The following is a 19,579-nucleotide window of genomic DNA, read 5'->3' as shown; positions in this document are numbered from 1 at the left end:
TTCAGCTTCTTTCAACCATAATTCGTTATAGCACTGAAGATTTGAATAATTCTATTCACTTTAGTCACTGGATGGGGTTGAATAATGTGCAAGCTATTTCATCTGGATTCCAGAACTGATAAAAATGTTCACATCCACTGCATAGTATAACATGCGCACATGTATGCACCATCCAATCATTTTGATTTAATTTCAATACAACTGTTTTTCTGTACAGTCCTGCAAAAACTAAATGTCAGGGACCTACAATCACAGCTGGAAATACTCAAGTCATTAAAGAGAAGCAAGTCAGCAGAATCATTTTTATTTTTTCAAATGCATGTAAAAAAGGAAAACTTTTTGAACTCAAAGGACATCATTTGGATGAAACAAATTTGCACATCTTGTTCACATTTCATTACTTCTTTCTACACAATTCAACTTGAGAATACAAAAAGTATAAAAACAAAAGAAAATACAAAAGAAAAAACAGAAACACCCTTGTGCTATAAGGCCACAACATCATTCCACACGTCAAGTTTATAGAAGGTTTACACAATAAAATGATGACACATCTCTCCTCATCCTCACTGAAAACACTGACTTTCTGCATCTTTAGTAAGTCTTTATACGCAAACAAGATGCAACTCTGAATGCAATTTTTCACCAATATTTGAAAAAGTATTCAAAGAGTGTGCATGTACAGGGACCATGCAGTACACTAGGTACTGCGGTACTAAAGAGAGAGTAAGGTTTTCACCTTCTACTGGTGATGATGATACAACTTTTTGTGCATGGCTCTTTCCAATCCAACAGAAATCTCATGGCCCCTCAATTATTTAGCGAATTCTAAAAACACAAGTTAGTTCAGAGGCTAATACAAGTTTTTAAAAAAGGGGAAATTCACATGCAAGACAACACAATTATGTAAAGTGTACATCATACTGCAGTGTACATTCTGAGGGAATGAAAACCAGGGGATGGACACTGGAGTGTGATAGGAAATGGTCAGGAGAATCAGGGGATAGCCTGAAATGACTGCATACTATTAAGGGAAATGGGCAGTCACATTAAGAACGTCTATACAAACACAGCCATTTTGTATGCCTGACTGCGAAGAGCTTGATCTGTGTTTTGTTTTTTTTTCTTGTTCCTGGATAAGGCCTACAATCTTAAAGCAGGTGTTGGAAAATATAGGGATATATTTTTTTAAAGAAATAAACTATGCAAAGAGCACTCTCACACAGGTCAGAGGTCTGAACAAAATGACTCTGTACATTAGGCATGTTACATCTAAGGCCTGCAATGTTCATGTTTTAAGTCTTAGCAATGTATTTTCTTCTAAGCAGAAAGGACTAACTTTGTTAATAAAATAGGAATCTGCACAGAGTAAAATGTTCCATCGTGTCTCCAAGCTTCCAACGCTCTTTCAGAGGGAATCCTGCACAAATAGACTAGACACAGTGGAACGTCTCATCCTGAAGACTGAAGGGACACTTTAAAGGCTAGATATCCACCTTATTAACTGCATAAATGCAGTTGTTAAGGTGTCACATATTCTGGTCTCATGTTTAAAAAATGTTTATAATATATAATTTATATATTTGACACCACCAGGCTAGTAACACTGACTTTTAAACCAGGGCCAATTTGTCAGATAAGCCAGTATATTCATAATGCAAGTGTGAAAAGGAGAAGAACTGCTCTTCACAGCCACGGGGCTAGTTATTAAATTTCCAACATTGAACCACAAAAAAAATGTTGATCCTGTTTGCACTAGCAAGGGCAGGTCCCTGTCCCAATACTGACTATAACAGCACAGAGGCTGCTGTGCGCGAGTGCACAACCTATGTTTCAGCTTATGTAATGACATCAGCACAATGCATTTAGCCCCCTGACTCGTATATCAACTGAATTTCTAACTCACGGTGTACATTCTCTCAGACTCTTACAGTCTGTGCCAAATTCCCAGCATCTTGACTGACTAATCACATAGATGGTGACATGGGGCAAACCAAATAAGGAACTTGGTCCTCTCTACTTCCGCTTCACAACACAAAACATTTGTAGTTGTCATTTTTGAAACGGAACACTTTCGGAAACCTGCTGATACCGAGACCGCGCTCCAGCCACATCCTGAACCAGGCCTAATTCCTGAGCACTGGTTTGCAAAATCTGAGGTAGAAAGGGATCAACCGTTTCCTTTTTCCGGCTAGGAATGTCAATGAAGTACTCCTGTACACCCAGGTGTGGTTACAATTCCGTACTTGGATCACCCCATTCACATTTGTACTATAAAACCAAGTTTGTACCTTGACAAGCTAACATACCTGTTCCAGTAAGAATAAAATCAATAGGATGTGTAATGGGAAGGATGTTAGTGAAATACACACAGTAACATGATAATCTGTGTATCTCAGTTTAAACATTGATGTTTGTTGAACGTTTAGATGGAGATCAGTATGATAATAAAGAACAATACAGGTTAGTACATTGACAAGAGGATATTATTTTCTACCTTGCTAAACATTTCAAGTGGTCCCGCTTTAAGACATTGGTACAGCAGAGTTCATTACGTACATTCACTGAGCATGAGCTACTGCTGCATGCTGAGATCAGTGTGACACTTCTCCTGTGCAAAAATATGACTCCACAGCCCCAGCATTGCTCTCATTCCACCAAGCATGCAACACTCAACCTCAGATACACAAACCCTAAGACAGCACTGAAAATCAAGCTCAAGTCGAGAACAGCTACACGGAAAATCCCTGAAAGATGACGCAGAAATGTAGACTAGACGGAGGAGGCAGAGTTGGATTGACTACGGCAAAGATACAGAGAGCCAGCGGCAGACGGGGTCGGCTGTACAGACGTCTGGATCGCACGCGAACAAACGCTAAAAACAAAACCGCTGAGGGCGAACCCGTTTAACCCACTCCCCTCCCGCACTCGAGCACATTTACCTACAGTTAGACAAGTATTCCCACCAAGCGCACCAAGCCAGGTCTTTCAGTAGATTTGTGAGATATGTAGAGAGTACCCTGTAGTTTCACAGATTATACCCTGCCAAAAAGGTACCCTGCACACTTTGTTACACAGAAGACCCTGTCTTATTTCATTTATTGGCTGATTAAGAATTATCCTTTAAAAAACATAAAACAGTCCGTTAAGAGAGTATAAAACAAGAAATTGCGCTGAAATCTGTAATAAAGCAATTTTTTCTCGCAATAAAAACACAATTGCTGCAGGTAATATTCTAATGTATGCTCACCAATAAACTGATGCCCCAACAATAAATTTACCTGAGCATTCAAATGACTTTTGGGGGTGGATAAATATATAATAGTCAATAGTATCTGACACTATTGTTATACGATTTAAAAAATATAATTTCAAAAAATAAAAGATAAAAGGAAGCCATTTAATAGGTTAGTTTGTTCATGTATTGTTCTAACAAAATGCTAAATAAAAAAAACTTAATTGTGCAACAAAACCCAAATTAAGAAATGAAAGCCTGATTTCAGCAAGCTACAAACTGAAAGCAGATGACCAGTCCTTTGAAGCGAAGAGTGCCCCCTCGTGCTGGAATGTGAAGTGTGCAGGTGTTGGTTGCGTGTCGGTTGTGCGGGGGTGGGGGGCGGGTGGGGGGCGCGGGGGGGCTGGGGCAGAGAGGCAGGCATGGTTATGCAGTTTTGGTCTCAGGCTCCTTGTTGGTCCACAGCTCCTTGTGCTGCTTACGACCGAAGCCCTCGTCGTAGTTCCCTTTGCTCTTGAACAGCTGCTGGAAGTGCGGCTTGCAGTAGAACTCTCCCTCCAAGGCTGCATAGGACCCCAGGCTGTGGAGAAGAGGAAATAGTGTAAGGACAGGAAGGACCAGGGACTCCTTTCCACAATCTTCTTAATTGTGATGTTCACACAAAACGTGAGCCCTTCTTTTAAAGCCATCTTAATTGTGGACAAGTCTGGCAAGTTACATTCATGAAGCAGTTTCGCCGCCTTCCAATTACCATCAAAACAACTGCACTGTCTGACATGTTCGCCACGCTGAGATGGCAAGCTAATGAAGTACACTTCAGGATCGAGCACGTGACCTGGCTGAGTGAAGGTTGTGTGGGTGAGAGGGTGCTTCAGGACAGAACCTCAGCCTCCCACCTGAGCTTTGTGTTGCAGTGCTTGCAGCAGAAGCAGGTTGTGTGGAAGACCTGCTTGTCTGCCACAAGCCTCTCCATGGGATAGACCGTCTTCTCACAGGATGAACACTGCTCCCTCTGGACCTTAAAGCCGAACGACTGTACCACAGAACGTACCACAGAGGGCACGCGCAAACACATGTACGCACGCACACACACACACACACATAAAGGCACTTAGCAGGGAGGACAGAATGTCTCACAAGGAAATGGTGCTCAACAATAACAAATAATAATACACGTCTCCAGGGGTCCTGTGTTAAATTCATGATTGAGGAAACATTGTGGAAAGAGAATGGAAATGGCTTTGTTGCATGAAACAGACATTTAAGTAAATATTTAACAATTGTTGATGTGCCTGACCTTTAAGCATGCCAACTATCTAAGCGTTACCGAGAGATGAGTAGTGGAGAAAGAGGAGAGGGGGAAAAAGCAGGAGAGAGGATAGGGGGAGAAGTGGGGGAGGTGGCAAGGGCAACAGAAGAGGAAGGGCATTTACCTTGGAGCGCTGCACCGGTTTGTCTTCAGGGGTCGTGCTGGTGTCCTGCAGTAAGGAAATGAATGTGAATGTTGGGACCCAAAGCTACTTCCTGTCACATGGGCACCAGCTGGAGAGAGCAGTACAAGCGAGAGAGATGCCCTCCTCTTCCTGTCATATTTAAGCACAGTGCTACAGCTCACACACGGCTGACCACAGTATGGTGTTAAGGGGGTGACACACAATTTCGGCCAGTGTGACAGAAAAGCACAAACCCATTTTATGCAGTTGACAAAGACCTAGGGCAACAATGTGAACAGAAACCATCCTCTGAAAAGGACACTGGTGAAAAGGTAACATCATTTAGATTAACCAATCAGTGCATTATATTACATTCACTTAGCAGGTCTCTTATCCAGAGTGCCATACAGAAGTGCTGGTCTCTTGAACACAAAAATGTGATATCACCAAGAAGGCACAGAGGCCCATTTAGAATCAATGTGTCATGCTACCCTAACAAACAACAAATACTATAGTAAGAAAACAAAACGCCACTAGACAGATAACCAATAATTGCCCAGCAATAGCTATATCACTATCCCAAAAGTAAATCCAAAGAAAGAAACAAAGGTGATCTAAAGGGGGTCAGGGGAGCGAGCTTGTGTGCTCCTGGCCCGTGGGCGGCAGGGGAATAAGGAGCTGCACTGCTGTGCTTCAGGAGCAGCCCCCCCGCTGCCCCCGCTGCCCCCTCTGCCCCCCCCCACCCCCCACCCCACCACCCCCAATCCACACAGGGACTGACTGAGCCACTCAACAGCAGAGGTATGGAATAACATCACACGGGCACGGGCTGAAGGGCTTCGAGGTCTGGACGACTGCACTTCCTTCTCATCACAGTTTCAGTTTTATTTGTGGAGACCGCGAGTCCGTTCCCAGCAGCTTAGGATCCGAAAAGGAAGCAGGCCGTTTATTTTGTTCCTTGAAGTAAACGTCAGTTTGGAGAATGGCTTGGAGCGAGTTGTAGTCAACTGAAATTGCTTTCCAAATAAAATCCCTGAGGTTGGCGATTCCTCTACTCCAAGTCCTGTGACAGCCAGCCGCCTCCCCCCCCCCCCCCCCCCCCCCCCCACACTCGTTTCAGTTCCTCTCCCCCCTCCCTGTCTGCCTTGTTACATAAAAAATTGGGCTGTGTTTAGATTGTAAAAGGCAGAGAGGTGCAATAAAATGGGAAAGAGCAACATTTTAAAAAATATAGGCCCTATCCAGACCTCCATCTGCACCATTATTACAGTCCAGTCTCTCTCTGAATGCTCCATCTGGTTCTTGCATCACCAGGATTTCTGCACGCCTCGGCAAGACTGCAGCTCACCCAACAGCCAGCTGTCTGGGAATGCAAGCTGTTCTTGATGGAGCTGGTGCTTCATTGCACAGCCACAGTCACAGACACGCAGGCACACTTACTTACACGCATGGCATCGGTATCATCGGTCAAACGATAGAAATAAATAATTACGCAACCGATACCGGCTCTCTCGCTCTTCAGTCATCGATCAGTGTTCAATAACTCAAGTTGAGAACAAGAAGCTGACACTCACACAGAAATTGCCATGGCAACAGCTTATGGAACCCTGATATGAGGCTGACAGCGATGCCCTGAAGATGAAGTTATGGAGCCGTCTCTCCACCGCACGTACGCCTGCGCGCAAATGCACACACGCAGGTGCACGTACACGCAGACGCACGCCTGCCGCACATGCACTCATTCACACAGTGCACCGTTTGTGTGAAACCAGGCTGCTCATGCCTCATTGTAAGCTTCCTTTATTATTTTCAGGCCACTGAAAGCTTCAGCCTGGAAATGATGAACTAGCAGGCCATAACACGTCAGAATACCATACTTACTAGAAACTTGACATGCAAGCAGAATTATGTTGGTTAATTTTCCTCCATCAGCACAGTCATTGAACTCTCTGTCACTTCAGTTCTACGTACAGTATGTGTTCTATAGTTACATGCACACACAAGCAAACGAGGCAACTCAAACACACATACTGTTCACACACACTGTTTCTGAGCTCGCTGCACCTCTCCTTTCTGGGCTGGGACACACTCTTGTCTCTCAACACAAAACCTCTCAAAGAATTTATCTACCTTCATGTGAGATATTGGCAAGCCTCATATGAAAACAAATAAAAGAAAAAAAAGTCTGAGAAAAGGTCTGAGAATCTGGACTGCACTCTGACACTAGGGAACTACATCAAATGTGACCAATGATTCAAATTTTGACAGGCTTGACAAAGAAGACCCTTTGCTGAGAGTGGGTGGTTTCTCCTGCCATCAAAGGGAAAATGCACATTGCTGGAGAACTGAGACTTCACCCGAAACTGAAAATTGTTTTGTAACTGAAAAAAAAACAGACCATCACTTAAGACTCAATGGGCACATTCTCTAGAGAGAATGGAGGTCTTTGGGAGAAAAAAAAAGGACTACATAAACCATAAACAAAACACTGTTCTTTAATCACACCACACACTCTTAAATAGTCAACAACATTAAAAAACTATATAAAATCTAAAGCGGCGGGCCATTCAGTAGCCATCAAAAAGGTGATTTTTTTGGGCTTAACCCAAACCCCGCCGCCCCACCCCATTTCTTGCACACGTTCGGGCTCATCTCACACAGTCCCCACGTCAGAAGCGTCGGCTGCAGCCGGGACGCGGCGGGGGAGACATACGGAGCGGGCGGGAGGGCCGTGGGGATTAGGGGCGGGAGCGCGATTAGCGGTGGCCTAGTCGGCCGCCGCGTCGGGGAACGTGTCGCCGGGGACAGATGGGCCCTCCCTGGAGACGGCGAGGCGAGGATCGCGGCTAGCTTGTGCGTCAGCGCGACCCGGCCCCCCGGGGGAACCGCTTCATCCTCCTGAGGGCCTCGGCTCCGCTGCAATTACACCGTCTCTTTCCAGAACGTTCCAAACGCTCCTTATTTGGAGTCGTATTTCATTTAGAGGGGAGCTTCGGCCACTTCCTGACTTCGCCCTAAGATAGTCTTGCCCCTCCCCCCCTCCCCCCCCTCCCCTCTTTCTATGCCGTTAGCCATTTGCGGTCCAACTTGACCATGTTTGACAGTTGCGAGGACAGCACCCCCAAGGGAGTCTGAGTCGCAGACAACACCCCCCCGCCCCACCCCCCACATGCAAAACGAGCTGCGAGGAGAAGACATCAGCTGCCGCTGCTCACGGCTTTCACGACCGCATTAAGCAAATGTCACAGAGCGAAAAACACGGGGAAGGCCGCACGGCACAGAACGTGCGGTGCAGACTGGGGGGGCGGCACACTCTCAAGCCACATACAAACCACCTCCCATGTGCCTGGTCAGACGGTTGATTCACCGTCATGGCACTGGTACCGCCATCCCATCTCCATCAGTAACCTGCTCTGCTTTCCGCCCATCTGAGTAAAGGGACAAAATTCAGACTGTCCACTCGCTTTTAAAAAAATAAATAAACTACCTACCTACCTACCTACCTACAATGATTACAATTGTTAACATGATCTTTGTGCTTCTTATTTTATCCCAGTAGTGGCAGGCAGGTGCACAGTCTTTCAAAATTAGAGATGATGAAACAGACTTAAACCATGCTCAAATCTGACACCAATAACTTGACCGCATGTCCGGTGTTGCGTGTGAGTTTGAGTTACTTCAGGGGAACGGTGAGCCTTTTAGTTCCATATGTGGCACAGGTAATTGTGAGAATGTAAGAGATGAACGAGGACTCAACCGTTTTCGAGAACTACGGCTTCCTGTAGATGTGGAAAAGAAGAGTACAGATACTGCAAGCAGAAGTGTAGTCACCCATTTCCTGTGACTCTGACCACCGTGAGTAGTTAGTTTTACAGTTTTACAGAAAATGTGTGACTCCTATCACAAGGCCTACTGTGAAGAACAGTAATGATTATGCAAAAACATAATTAAAAAAAAAATGCATGATCACAAGTAACATCTGGTTTAATTATGTCCATGAGACAGCATTCCATACTTGGTCACAAGGGCGCTCCCCAATACTGTAATGCATTTTGAAAGTAATCACCAAACAACATTTAAAAAATTCAACATGCTTCGCAAGTTGCATCATGCAAATTTGTGAACTTGCTTTTCCTTGAGAAATGAGGACGCACAGTACTGCCTTATGAAACAGGACGAGGCCATTTCAACACACAAATGCAAACGGGGTTGAAATGTAAAGTTGCTTCATGGTTAAATAACAGCTGTCATTTGGTTCTTCTGAAACAAGCATGTGCATGGATATATAGACACACACACAGCAATGTCCCGTTCTGGCTGGTGCCAACTCACAGTATTTCTCTCTTTGCCTTATTTGTACAAGCACGCTCGTAGCTGCGTCGCGGTATCGTGTAGACGGCTGACAGTTACGATAACGAATCTGACTTCCTGTGTGGTTCCCTGGAGCCCCAACAGGAAGTCGAGAGCACGAGTGTTATCTGCAATGTGGGGCCATATAAGAGGCTTAATGGGGTTTGCCGATGACTGGAGACTGGATATGAACGTGTGAGGGGGGCCGGGGGGTGGTGGGGCGATGGGCGCACCGGACATGCCTAAAGGGGAGAGGTGTGGCATGGGATGGTCCAGGCCCAGGCACAGTGCATTTCCGCTACCAAGACTCCTCCGAGAGGCGCATCACCACTCCCATAAGTCAAAACTCCAGAACATCGAAAAACTTCACTGGATTTTTGATTCATGCGAGATTGAATTTGGTACAGCAACTTTTGATGACACGATCACATATATTGAAATAGAGCAATTCTCAGTGCTCACACAGAATATAATTTTAAATAAAATACACATGACCAGATCACTCGTTGGTGGAGCTGCTCAGTGGCCAACAAACAGAGGATTGTGGTTGTACTGGGCAGCTCCCAAGTGTGAATGTGTATGAGTGTGAAGCAGGGCGTTCTTGCAAATGAGCATCCGCGCTCAGCGAACCTACCCTGGGTAAAAAATTTTTTTTTTTTTAAGTTTAAAAAAAAAAATTTTTTTTTAAAAAAGAAAATTTTAAAATATACCAAAATTGTGCCCCCTGAAATTGAAAATCCACAGGTTGTATTCAGATACCAACTTCAAATGTAGAAGGCCACATTTTATATACCCAATGACTGTCTCAGCATTCTATGTGAAACACCTTGAATTCTTGACTTCAAGGATAGATTTTTTTTTCCTGATTCTAACCGTGTTATGAGACTGAAACTGTTCCTGTGAGGAATCACAGAAATAGATGGACATATACTTTTGAATTACACACTTTGATTGGCTCAGTCTCACCACTCCTCTGATTCAGGTTTAAACTTTCCCTCCCCTGGAGAATATGAGGGAAGATCCTGTAATGCCATTGCTGGGACAAATCTCACCTACTGCTCTGCAAGAGCTATGAAAGCAGAATGAGCACAGAGCAACTCCACTCGCATGGACATCAAGCTGGTCAAACAGAGTGCTTAGGCTACATGGGCCCAGACGTGGGAACGAATCTTAAACGTTTAGAAAAAATGCAATCAGAAAATCGGAAGTCGTTTTTTTTTTTTTTTTTTTTTTTTGCATCTTTCAAAACTGATTGCCATAGCAACCGGTCAAAGCATATATAGCCTACATCTTGTGCTTCAGGCCCACCCCACCCCCCATCCCACAACCACCATTGCTCCTACCACCACCACCACCACCACACTCCCCAGCCCCTCCAGCCCCCGTCCCTTGTCCCCCTTCCAAGCAGCGTTGTCATGCAGGCTAGCCTACACCAGAAACAGTGTTCTGCGACATCTTTCAATGGGTCTGCTGCTATAAAATGAGCTTTGGGCACAAAAAAGTAAACGCAAAGACAAATTAGTCTGTAATCATTTACAGAAAACTGAAGAATGTCCTACCCTTAGTTTAGAATAAGTCTGAAATGTACTGCCCAGACAGGCCAACAGCAGTACTGATAACTTAAGGATGGGTAATCCTAGTCCTCTGGGACACTCATCAGAGTTTAACAATTAGAAAACAATTTTACCCTCCCCATGCCAATCATAAACTCTAAGAAACAACGAAGAGTTCAAGTGATGCAACTGCCCCTAATGTATGAGTAGCTTTCCCTCACAGGGCATTCATGACTGACCCCTGACTGGCCCAAGCACTTAAACAGGCGCTAATGTTTTTACTGAGGAAAATCTCACCCAAAGTTTAGTGCCACAGCCCTACCAGAATGCAGTGTAGGAATTCCAGTACATCCAACATATCACTTCCAGTAAAACAAACAGTTAAAAAAATAAAAGCAATACACACATATTACACCAGAAAGAAAAAAACTGGTCATTACAAATGAACACATGCTTGAGAATAAAATTACTTTCAAAACACAAGCCGCAATCCCCTATGTTTTGCTGTCCTCAGCACTGAAGAAGAGAATATTTCCACCGGGTTTTAATTTGATTCATCAGTTAGCATAAAATAATAATGAATCATCTTGCCAGTTTAATCTGCGGGTGGGTATGGCCATTGATTAAGAGTAAGCTGCTGCCAGCAGACTCATTGACACAGATGGCGGAGCAGGTGACTTTGTAAATGGCGGTTCGGTTCATTGCAAAAACAGCATTCCTCCCAGAAATTCAGGACACTAAAATGTGTATCATTGCAAAATCTGAAAAAAATGATACAAACCAGTTGACCAGCCACTGTGATAACAGGGCTTTGCCACAAGACAGGGCAACAGGAGGCACGAGAAAGAATCATTCTCCAATACGGTGACTCCTGCTTTTAGAATCACATCAACATTTTCCAATGCCTCTCGACAGAGCCACCTGAACTTAATTGGCAGTGTTCAAAGTGAACATAAATGGCAGTGTTCAAAATTAACTTAAGTGGTAGTGTTCACAGGAAACATATGCTGTAGTGGTTTGTTTTACAGTAACGCCGTTCTTCACACCTGGCTGAGGGCCTCCGAGATCAATGACCGGAACGCCAGGCATTCGCTGGCCTGTTATGCCTCTCAGACGGCAAGTTCAAAGCCACTCTCCGCCAGTACGTCAAACGCTGAGGAGCACCGTGGTTACGATACCAGTGAATATCTCTTAGCCCACGGCTGATGTTGATCATTTGAATAAAGCGCGTGGTCCTCGGGTCCTCAGGCAGAAACAGGAAACATAAGAAGGGTTGGACGAGCTCATAGCTCCTCCTGTTCCGACAGCACGCGGACTGCAAACAACGTCGCTTCACCTGAACATTCCTCCGATACCCACATCGCATTCCACCGAGAGGTGCAGTTAGCAGCAAGAAAAACATGCCCTCGAGATATTTACACTCCCCCCCGGCCTGTGAAGAAACGGGAGAGGGTGCGAGAGGAATCTGCCCCGAGTCGTCAGTGTCCTGACACGTCGCTGGAGATGCGATCGTGCTCCTCCTCACTGGCAGGAACACACCGGGAGCCAGAGCCAGGGGGTCAACATGCAGAGACACACAGCAGAGGAGAGCAGGGGGGGATGGTAGCAGGATCATCTCTTGGTAATTCAGATCGTAGGGCTTGTGAATCAGCTTAAGAGTCTAAGGGAATTGGCTGCACTAAGCCCCTCTGAAAGTATTGCGTGGCCCAGGTATATTAAAGTGTGCCCGGTCACATTGAGTGGGGCCAGTGATCCACACACACCATGTTCAGTACAAAGAGCGTGTTAAATCCAACAGAATCAGGATGCTTTTATGTTCAGACTCCAGTGCATTCAATGGACCTGGCCTGAAAATAAAGTTTGCCCTGTCCATAATAAAGGGTATTCACAGCTATACTACACAGCTATGAATACAATTTAAAACGGAGGTAATGAAAACAAACGAAAACCAAAAGAGTTTTAAGATTCAAGATGATGATTATACATGGCGAATAAGGTCACTGGAGCCAACAAATGTTTTCCTTGTTTTTAGGCCAGAACATAAAGTTTTGAGTCAGTAATTCAAAACAGCCTGCTAGTATGAGGTAACCCCACTTACAGTCTGAAAAAGGGACACTAATTCTTTGAGAAAAGAAAACTGATTAAAGCATATCTTGAATTAAGACCAAGTATGGCTGCATAGTATAAGTTCACTGAACATGTGTCATGTCATTGTGCTTATTCTCTATTAAACACTATAACCACAACTGTCTTCAAACGATTTCTTTACTTTAAATGCAATTTCCTGCCAAGCAAGTTGATGTGCCCATTGAGAATGTGACATGGCCAAGCCAAAGAATATGAAACTGCACAGAGATTATGCTGCAGAGACTGAAAAAACAGCTGCACAGCCAGTCTGAAATGCAGGTTTGGGAAGTCAACCAGAGTTGTAAATGAAAAGTAAGAACCTCATACCATCACTGTTGGTTTTGATCAACCTGTACTGTGCAGTGTGGCTGCAAATCTCAGAAGGAACAATAAACTACGAGCACACAAAAGCATGAAAGAATGCCAGCAGTGAGCCAAATCAAAAAGCAAGACAGAACATTAGCTGCTCAAAAGCATAATAGCCATCGGTCGTCTTCCAAAAGGTAATATTTAACAGAGGTTGTCATTGACAGAGTGTTGACTTAAAACCCGTAAAAACACAGCAAGCAGCAGTTCTGATTTTCTAATGTGAAATTTGAAAACAGCCATGAGCAGAAATACTGATGCTATCTCTCACTGCTTTGTATTTCACAACCATAGCTGTCTCAGGGCCATGATTTAAGATGATTTAAGGACAACGTGCTCCATCCTGTCCGACCCACGGCCAGGCTAAAGGAATGTCTCCTGATAAATACACGAGGAACCTCTCCCCATTTACCCGGCAGGACATTATCCTCTCACAATACAGGATAGCACCCCCTACTGGTGAAAGACAGCAGGACTGGACACACAGCCTTCACTCTGTGCCACAAACACAGGCTGTGCACGCAGAGCTCCAGTAGGGGTGATCTGGCATGAGATGCTGGAATCTAAAACTAAAGCCAGTCTGTTCTTTCCTGTACTTTAACCTTCTTGGGAGGCTGGAAGACTAAATAATCATCCAGACTGGGGGGTGGGGGGGGGGTGGGGGGCGGGCGTATATTTTATTACAGCAACTGCTGCAACTGGCAAACACATTTTTATGCAAGCAGTGGGAAAATGAACACGCCTACAGGATAAGTCTGGTCACTGTCAATATGTTCATGTTTGATGACATATGAACAAGTATACAGTCATATCTGAATGCTTGAAAATCTGAATATGAAATGCAAATCTACTTCTGTTTTGCATTATCACTGACAAATTCATAATTTTGCCTATAAACACACCTGCCCTGGATGCTATAAACCCATTTCTTGTGGTACCAATTTTTAAAAAATTGGTCCGCAATTTTCCATTCTGGCCGAGGCCCCTCTTCAAACAGATTTTTATAAGTATAATTTTTAAAAACTCTTCTGGAGAAAAGAGTAGGGGATGCAGAAGAAACCCAAGGTTTGACTCACCACAATGAACCTCCAGTCAGTGGGCTAATGATACAGCCTGACCCAGTCCACAGATGTGTGTGCTTTAAGCCTCAATCGGTGTTCATAGCAAGGACCTGTGTTAGCCTATTTGCTAGCTAGCAACTTGATACAATTGCATGCAATTCTTTATTCAATGTCAAAATTTAATTACTGGCAACAACCTGCAGCACAAACAAACATATACAATGCCTTTAATTTTTTAGTAACTATTCAAGACACACACATGCATACACAACACGGACACCAACATTAAAGGGTCTAAAGAATGAAATAAAACAAATTTTCCGGAATATGCAGAAGTGAGTCTGCAATGGAGTGTGAGATGTAGGGCTGAAAAACAATGCTGCATATATAATACACTGAGCTTTCCCAGCAAGGACGTATGAATTTACAGATCCGTCAATATTTACTGGCAAACATAATATTATTGACCTGGAACAGAGCTTCCCTTTTAAATAGGGTTTTCAAAGGCGTACAGTAACCGCATTATGACAGTACAGAACCTCCACACAATTAAATGGTGCCTAGTGGAAGTTCCAAGTGTGTATGCAGGAAGCCGAAATAAATGTACAACACACTGAGAGGAAAGTATGCTGGAAAAAACTTTGCTTTTTCCAAGAACTTTGCTGCACAAATATTTTATTTTTTATAAGGTACATGTCCTTGTACATTTGCATTACAGTCAAATTGTTTTCACTCAGCTCATAATGACTCATAGACAAAACATTGTTACAGAAAGTGCAGAGGTTACTACATTCACATTGCTGAAGGGATTAGGCCTATATCATTACAACAAAATGGATGTGCACAGAATGATATGCATACGATATTATGTTTATAGTGCAATTATAATGTCAAGGGGCTTTAACAAGACTAGACTACCTGCGCTGATATATTTACAAGGGAGATACTTTTCACTTGTGCAGTCGGAGTGCCTTTCCCCAAAATAAACTAGCCACTTTGTAAACCTGTTTGCCACAAAACATCTGAAGTTCTTTCTCCCCATAAAATTCTATGCCTTTGGCTGTATGAAGGTTGTCCCCATTGCTGAAATTCTGAGCTTTTCTTAAATTTAATATCACTCTCTAGGAGTAAGACACTGGCCAGTGACTTCACCACAAAGAGAGAGAGAGAGCAAAACCTCCTGGCTGATATTTGAGTGGAAGAAAAAGAGTGTTGGCTGGCTGAGCAGGGACTAAAGCCTTGCTGGTTAGTTGCTCAAAGCCATGAATGTGTGTTAGTCTGAGTAGGAAGGTTTGTCCCTTTGCAACAGTAATTGTGTGTGTGTGTGTGTGTGTGTGTGTGTGTGTGTGTGTGTGTGTGTGTGTGTGCGCATGTTCGTGCTTACGTGCACAGGAACTACATGAACAACATTAAACTACTGATGAGCTGCTTTTCCTTAACTTTAGCCTGCCAGCTCACCCGAGGAAATACTAATACTATGAATCCTACTTTGCATCGTGCATTTGTTTAGCTGAACACGACACAAAATTAGACTTACTCCGCCAGACGATTGGCGGGGAATATGGTGGCTGTACGGTGGGAATGCCCTTGTGCCCTTTGCCACACAGTCCCTGTATGCCTGTTAAACATCCAGGCAGACCTTGTTCAAGCAGCTTCTTTTGAACAATTACAATTATTATTAGCCTTCGCTTCACACAGAAACAGAAGGTGGCTTTGCAAACATTGCACTCCATTATTTACTTGCTTAGCAGATGCCCATTCCAGAGGAATTTAAGCTGCTTTTTAAAAACGCATTACCCGTTCATACAACTAAAAGTTTACAGAAGCAATCAAGTTAAGTACCTTGTCAAGGGGAACAACAAGAGTCTCCCATCGAAGACTAAAACCTGCAACATCTGAGTCACAAGCCAAGCTGCTTAACCAACATGCTACGCTGCTGCACACAAAAATGATGATGAAACAAATTATCCAAGTTTATGCTTCATGTAGGCTATAAACCAACATGTTAATATGCAGCCCGGCTGCAGTGAACTTCAGCACCGACCAGTCACCATGCAGGAAACGTCCTCCATCTCAGCACTCAGCAAGAAATGGGAGCTCAATGTAATGTGCAAAAACTGTAATTACCGAGAACAGTGCTTTATGACAAATAGTGAAAACAGGTTAAACAAGAATTTGGCCTTGTTGTTCGTCCAAATGTTCACGTTGACTGCTAGCTCCACTGACACACAGAGAAAAATAGCGCCATAAGCAAGCCGAATTGGGAAACTAGGTTGTAAAGTTTGCTGTTTTCCATTCTATTGTAATTTGTTCACTAGTGACTCTGCCTGAGTGGAACGGAGGCCTGTCACTGTGAAGTTGGCCAAATTAAGGTGTCTGTGAGGTGTTTATACCAACTGCTAGTGTCTGAATTGAGAGGAAGACAAAGTCACAGGTCATTATTATGGTTTTTAAATCCACATCAAATCCATACAGACTAAGGCTCAGTTGGCTGCTTGTCACCTGGCAATGAGTACAATCCTCAAATAATCATCCTACATGGATTAAAGATCGTTGTACATATTTTAAATTACACAGTAGTCAGGGAAAACCATGCAACTGTATTGTACAACACTCCGTTTAACGCGGGATGCAAATCGCGCACACGAATCATATCCAAAAATACAATCTTGCTGATGAGTTTGTTGACTCTGCGTAAAGATTCGAATTCGTGAACAACATAGCCCACAGCAACAGCCGATTTACTTTACTTTCGATGATATAGTCTAAGGCTGGTGTTATTATCGCTGTCTTCAGACCCAATTATATTCAGACTTGCTTTAGCTAGCGAGACCCTCCTCAGTAAATTTCCGCCAGCCGTTTATGTAACGGACATAGCTCAGGAGAAAAGATGTCAGGCTCTTTGTAGAGCGGTGTTCAGCATGAATGATTAAATAATGCATGGCCTTTGTGTCACCTTTCACGACAGAGCTCAATACGGCGAACCACCTGGGGGACCGGCGTTAACGATGCAGCTGCTTTGACACCGGTCATCCTCAGGCTCAGGTAGTATAAGCTAATAGCCCCACAATGCAAGTACATCACAGCATCACACGGACCACATACTCCATTCCGCAAGTCAAAGCTAATAGAAGCGGAAGCTCCAATTGGCAATGCACGCTTCCACCAGCAATTTCTGTTTTGTCTACCAAAAGCAACTCTTTAAATACAAAATGAGCTTCGAGAATAAAACACAATTTATTAGGATATACCTTAAGACCAAGAAGGTACATAAACATGGACGTTTTGCTTTGAGCCAACTTATTTAAATGCATTCAAAGCAGATATTGTTTCGCGCTTTCTGTACTGAATACATTTTTCCTCGACAGACATGGGTTTATTATACACCGAAAACATAATACAATAGCTAGCTACAATGATTTCCAACCGAATGCATGCACACCATCCCCTTTCACAAAAAAGCAAAGGAGGCAAGGGGGGTAGATGGTTCACTGACTGTACTATTCGCGTAGAAACAAACAAGAAAGGAGCGACTCACCATCTGTGTATTGTTGTCAACGGTTAAAAAAGAAGCACGGTCCACGCGTCAGCTCAATGTGCTTTCGTCGATGGCTTTCTCGTCCGCACTTACAATACGGCTATGAAGGGGGATTGTACTTCTGTCTGTGTGCCAACCGGCTTCTTAGGCTTGTTCTTTCTCTCTGGGTTTTTTTCTTCTCCTTTTTAATCAGCAGGATGTTGTACGCGATTGGCCACAGTCACAGCCCCTTTCTCCTCCTCCTACCTCACCCGAATTTGCAATCTGTGCCCTCGTACGTCGACAGCGGTACCAGCAGTAATTACAAGAGGCTCGGTTCTTTCCGTGCGCACGGTCATGTTTCGGGTGGTAAAACGTTACCTTTTAGCTTCATGTGGATATATACAAGTTTATTTAACGATCGTTTTGAAAGGAGCCAAATTAGGGCACAGATCTAATTTGGCAGATGTATTAGGTTGTCATTACAAGTAATTATTACCTCGAATTACCGTTATTTAAAATGCACGCATGAAGGCCGACTATGAATCATGTAGACTACTTTCATTTAAATAAGGGTTCACGCAAAGATTTCTTAATGCGTTAGAACAACAACAGCAACTACAACCACAGTAATAGTAATAATAATAATAATAATAACTACAACACATTATTATATTGTTGTCGTTCATATTGTTGTTATTGTTGTTGTTTTAGCTGTAAGGCCCAAATAAGTAAGGAAAGACACAAATGTGTCTCAGTACATTTTACATGTTATAATGTAATGTCATCCATATTTTAAAGTAAGAATTCAGACAGATTGTGTTTTTCTGACTTGTGACCCAATTTAATTGTATCATTTTGTGCGAGCAGTACAGCTACCTTTTTATCATACATACAATGGGAAATTATAGAGATTTCAGATGTTGGGAAAATCCTGACAGACCTGATGGGTTTAATAGCGCAAAATCCTTAATTCCTGCATGACAATTTAATCCAATTCAGGGTTTATGTATTCTTAGTCCCTGTTATAAAGTCTGGCTGTATTATAAACAATGAACCAAGTCTCTCTAGTCTCAGTTTTTCTTTCTTGTTGTATCTGTGTTCCATTATACATAATGCTGATATTTATTATATACATATAATTATTGATGCTGATGGTTTGAAGAACAGCAATATTTTATTTCATCCTTCCAGATTTTCCACCCTGAAATTCAGCCTCCATAAATCTGAGTGATCAAAAACAGACCACAAGCTGTGGAAAAGAGAATAGAAAGTAAACTAATCAGTGAACATGACTCAACCTCATGTATAAGCGAAAGCAAAAGAACAGCACTCATTGTGCTTTAGTGCTTTGGCTGCTATATATACCAAGAGATCCTGGAATCGACCCTAAGGAAGATGGAGTTCTGCAACTTTGTGCCAGTAGCTGCTACTCTGCAGTCCATAAGGACAGGGGTGACCTGACCCTTGCATCCTCTCATTGAAACCAGATGTAGACAGTGCTCCTTTCAAACAAGAGCGTGTGACCGTGGGTGTATGTCAGTGTATGTATGTATGTGTGTGCACATATGCATGGGTGCATGTGTGCGTGTGAGTGTGCATGCATGTGTGTGTGTATGTCTGTGGATGTGTCGGCGTGTGTGTGTGTGCTGGGAATAAGGGGTCATCAGTGAGTATGAGAAAGGTCTACCATCTGGAGAGGTTCTGCAAATTCCAGTGTGGGGGTAGGGAAATGGTCAAGTGTTGTATCAGTACTGACTACCATACCATTTCAGAAGATTTTTATTTTTTGGAACAATGGTTATACTGTGTTACAGTGTACAAAATCTTGACAAACAAAAGTGTGTCTGGATTTTCTCAATTTTCCTCTCCACAAACTGCACAGAAAAAATGACCACATATTCCCAGACAATTGTCATGACGATGCATATCTGCCA

General features: G+C 43.4%; 1 protein-coding gene across 1 annotated transcript; it reads right to left on the bottom strand.

Annotated features, from left to right (window-relative positions):
• Window positions 1-288: 288 nt before the first annotated feature.
• On the bottom strand, window positions 289-17,850 carry LOC118220885 (LIM domain-containing protein 2-like). Its single transcript, XM_035405295.1, has 4 exons — window positions 17,664-17,850; window positions 4,669-4,713; window positions 4,132-4,268; window positions 289-3,815 (listed from the first exon to the last, which is right to left on the bottom strand). The coding sequence occupies exons 1-4, from the start codon at window positions 17,664-17,666 to the stop codon at window positions 3,662-3,664; spliced, it is 339 nt and encodes a 112-aa protein (XP_035261186.1). The 5' UTR covers window positions 17,667-17,850; the 3' UTR covers window positions 289-3,661.
• Between the last annotated feature and the right edge of the window lie 1,729 nt (window positions 17,851-19,579).

Source organism: Anguilla anguilla, chromosome 2 (genome assembly GCF_013347855.1).
Source record: "Anguilla anguilla isolate fAngAng1 chromosome 2, fAngAng1.pri, whole genome shotgun sequence".
Classification (NCBI taxonomy): domain Eukaryota; kingdom Metazoa; phylum Chordata; class Actinopteri; order Anguilliformes; family Anguillidae; genus Anguilla; species Anguilla anguilla.
Note: the sequence above shows the minus strand (reverse complement) of the source record. Positions and strands in the feature narration are given on the sequence as shown.

What these genes read in the sequence shown, in the direction of transcription:
- LOC118220885 (XM_035405295.1), bottom strand. An exon ending in AACCGGTGCAGCGCTCCAAG is followed by an intron (nt 4,269 to 4,668) that starts GTAAATGCCCTT and finishes TCTGTGGTACAG; the next exon opens with TCGTTCGGCTTTAAGGTCCA. An exon ending in CACTGCAACACAAAGCTCAG is followed by an intron (nt 3,816 to 4,131) that starts GTGGGAGGCTGA and finishes TCTTCTCCACAG; the next exon opens with CCTGGGGTCCTATGCAGCCT.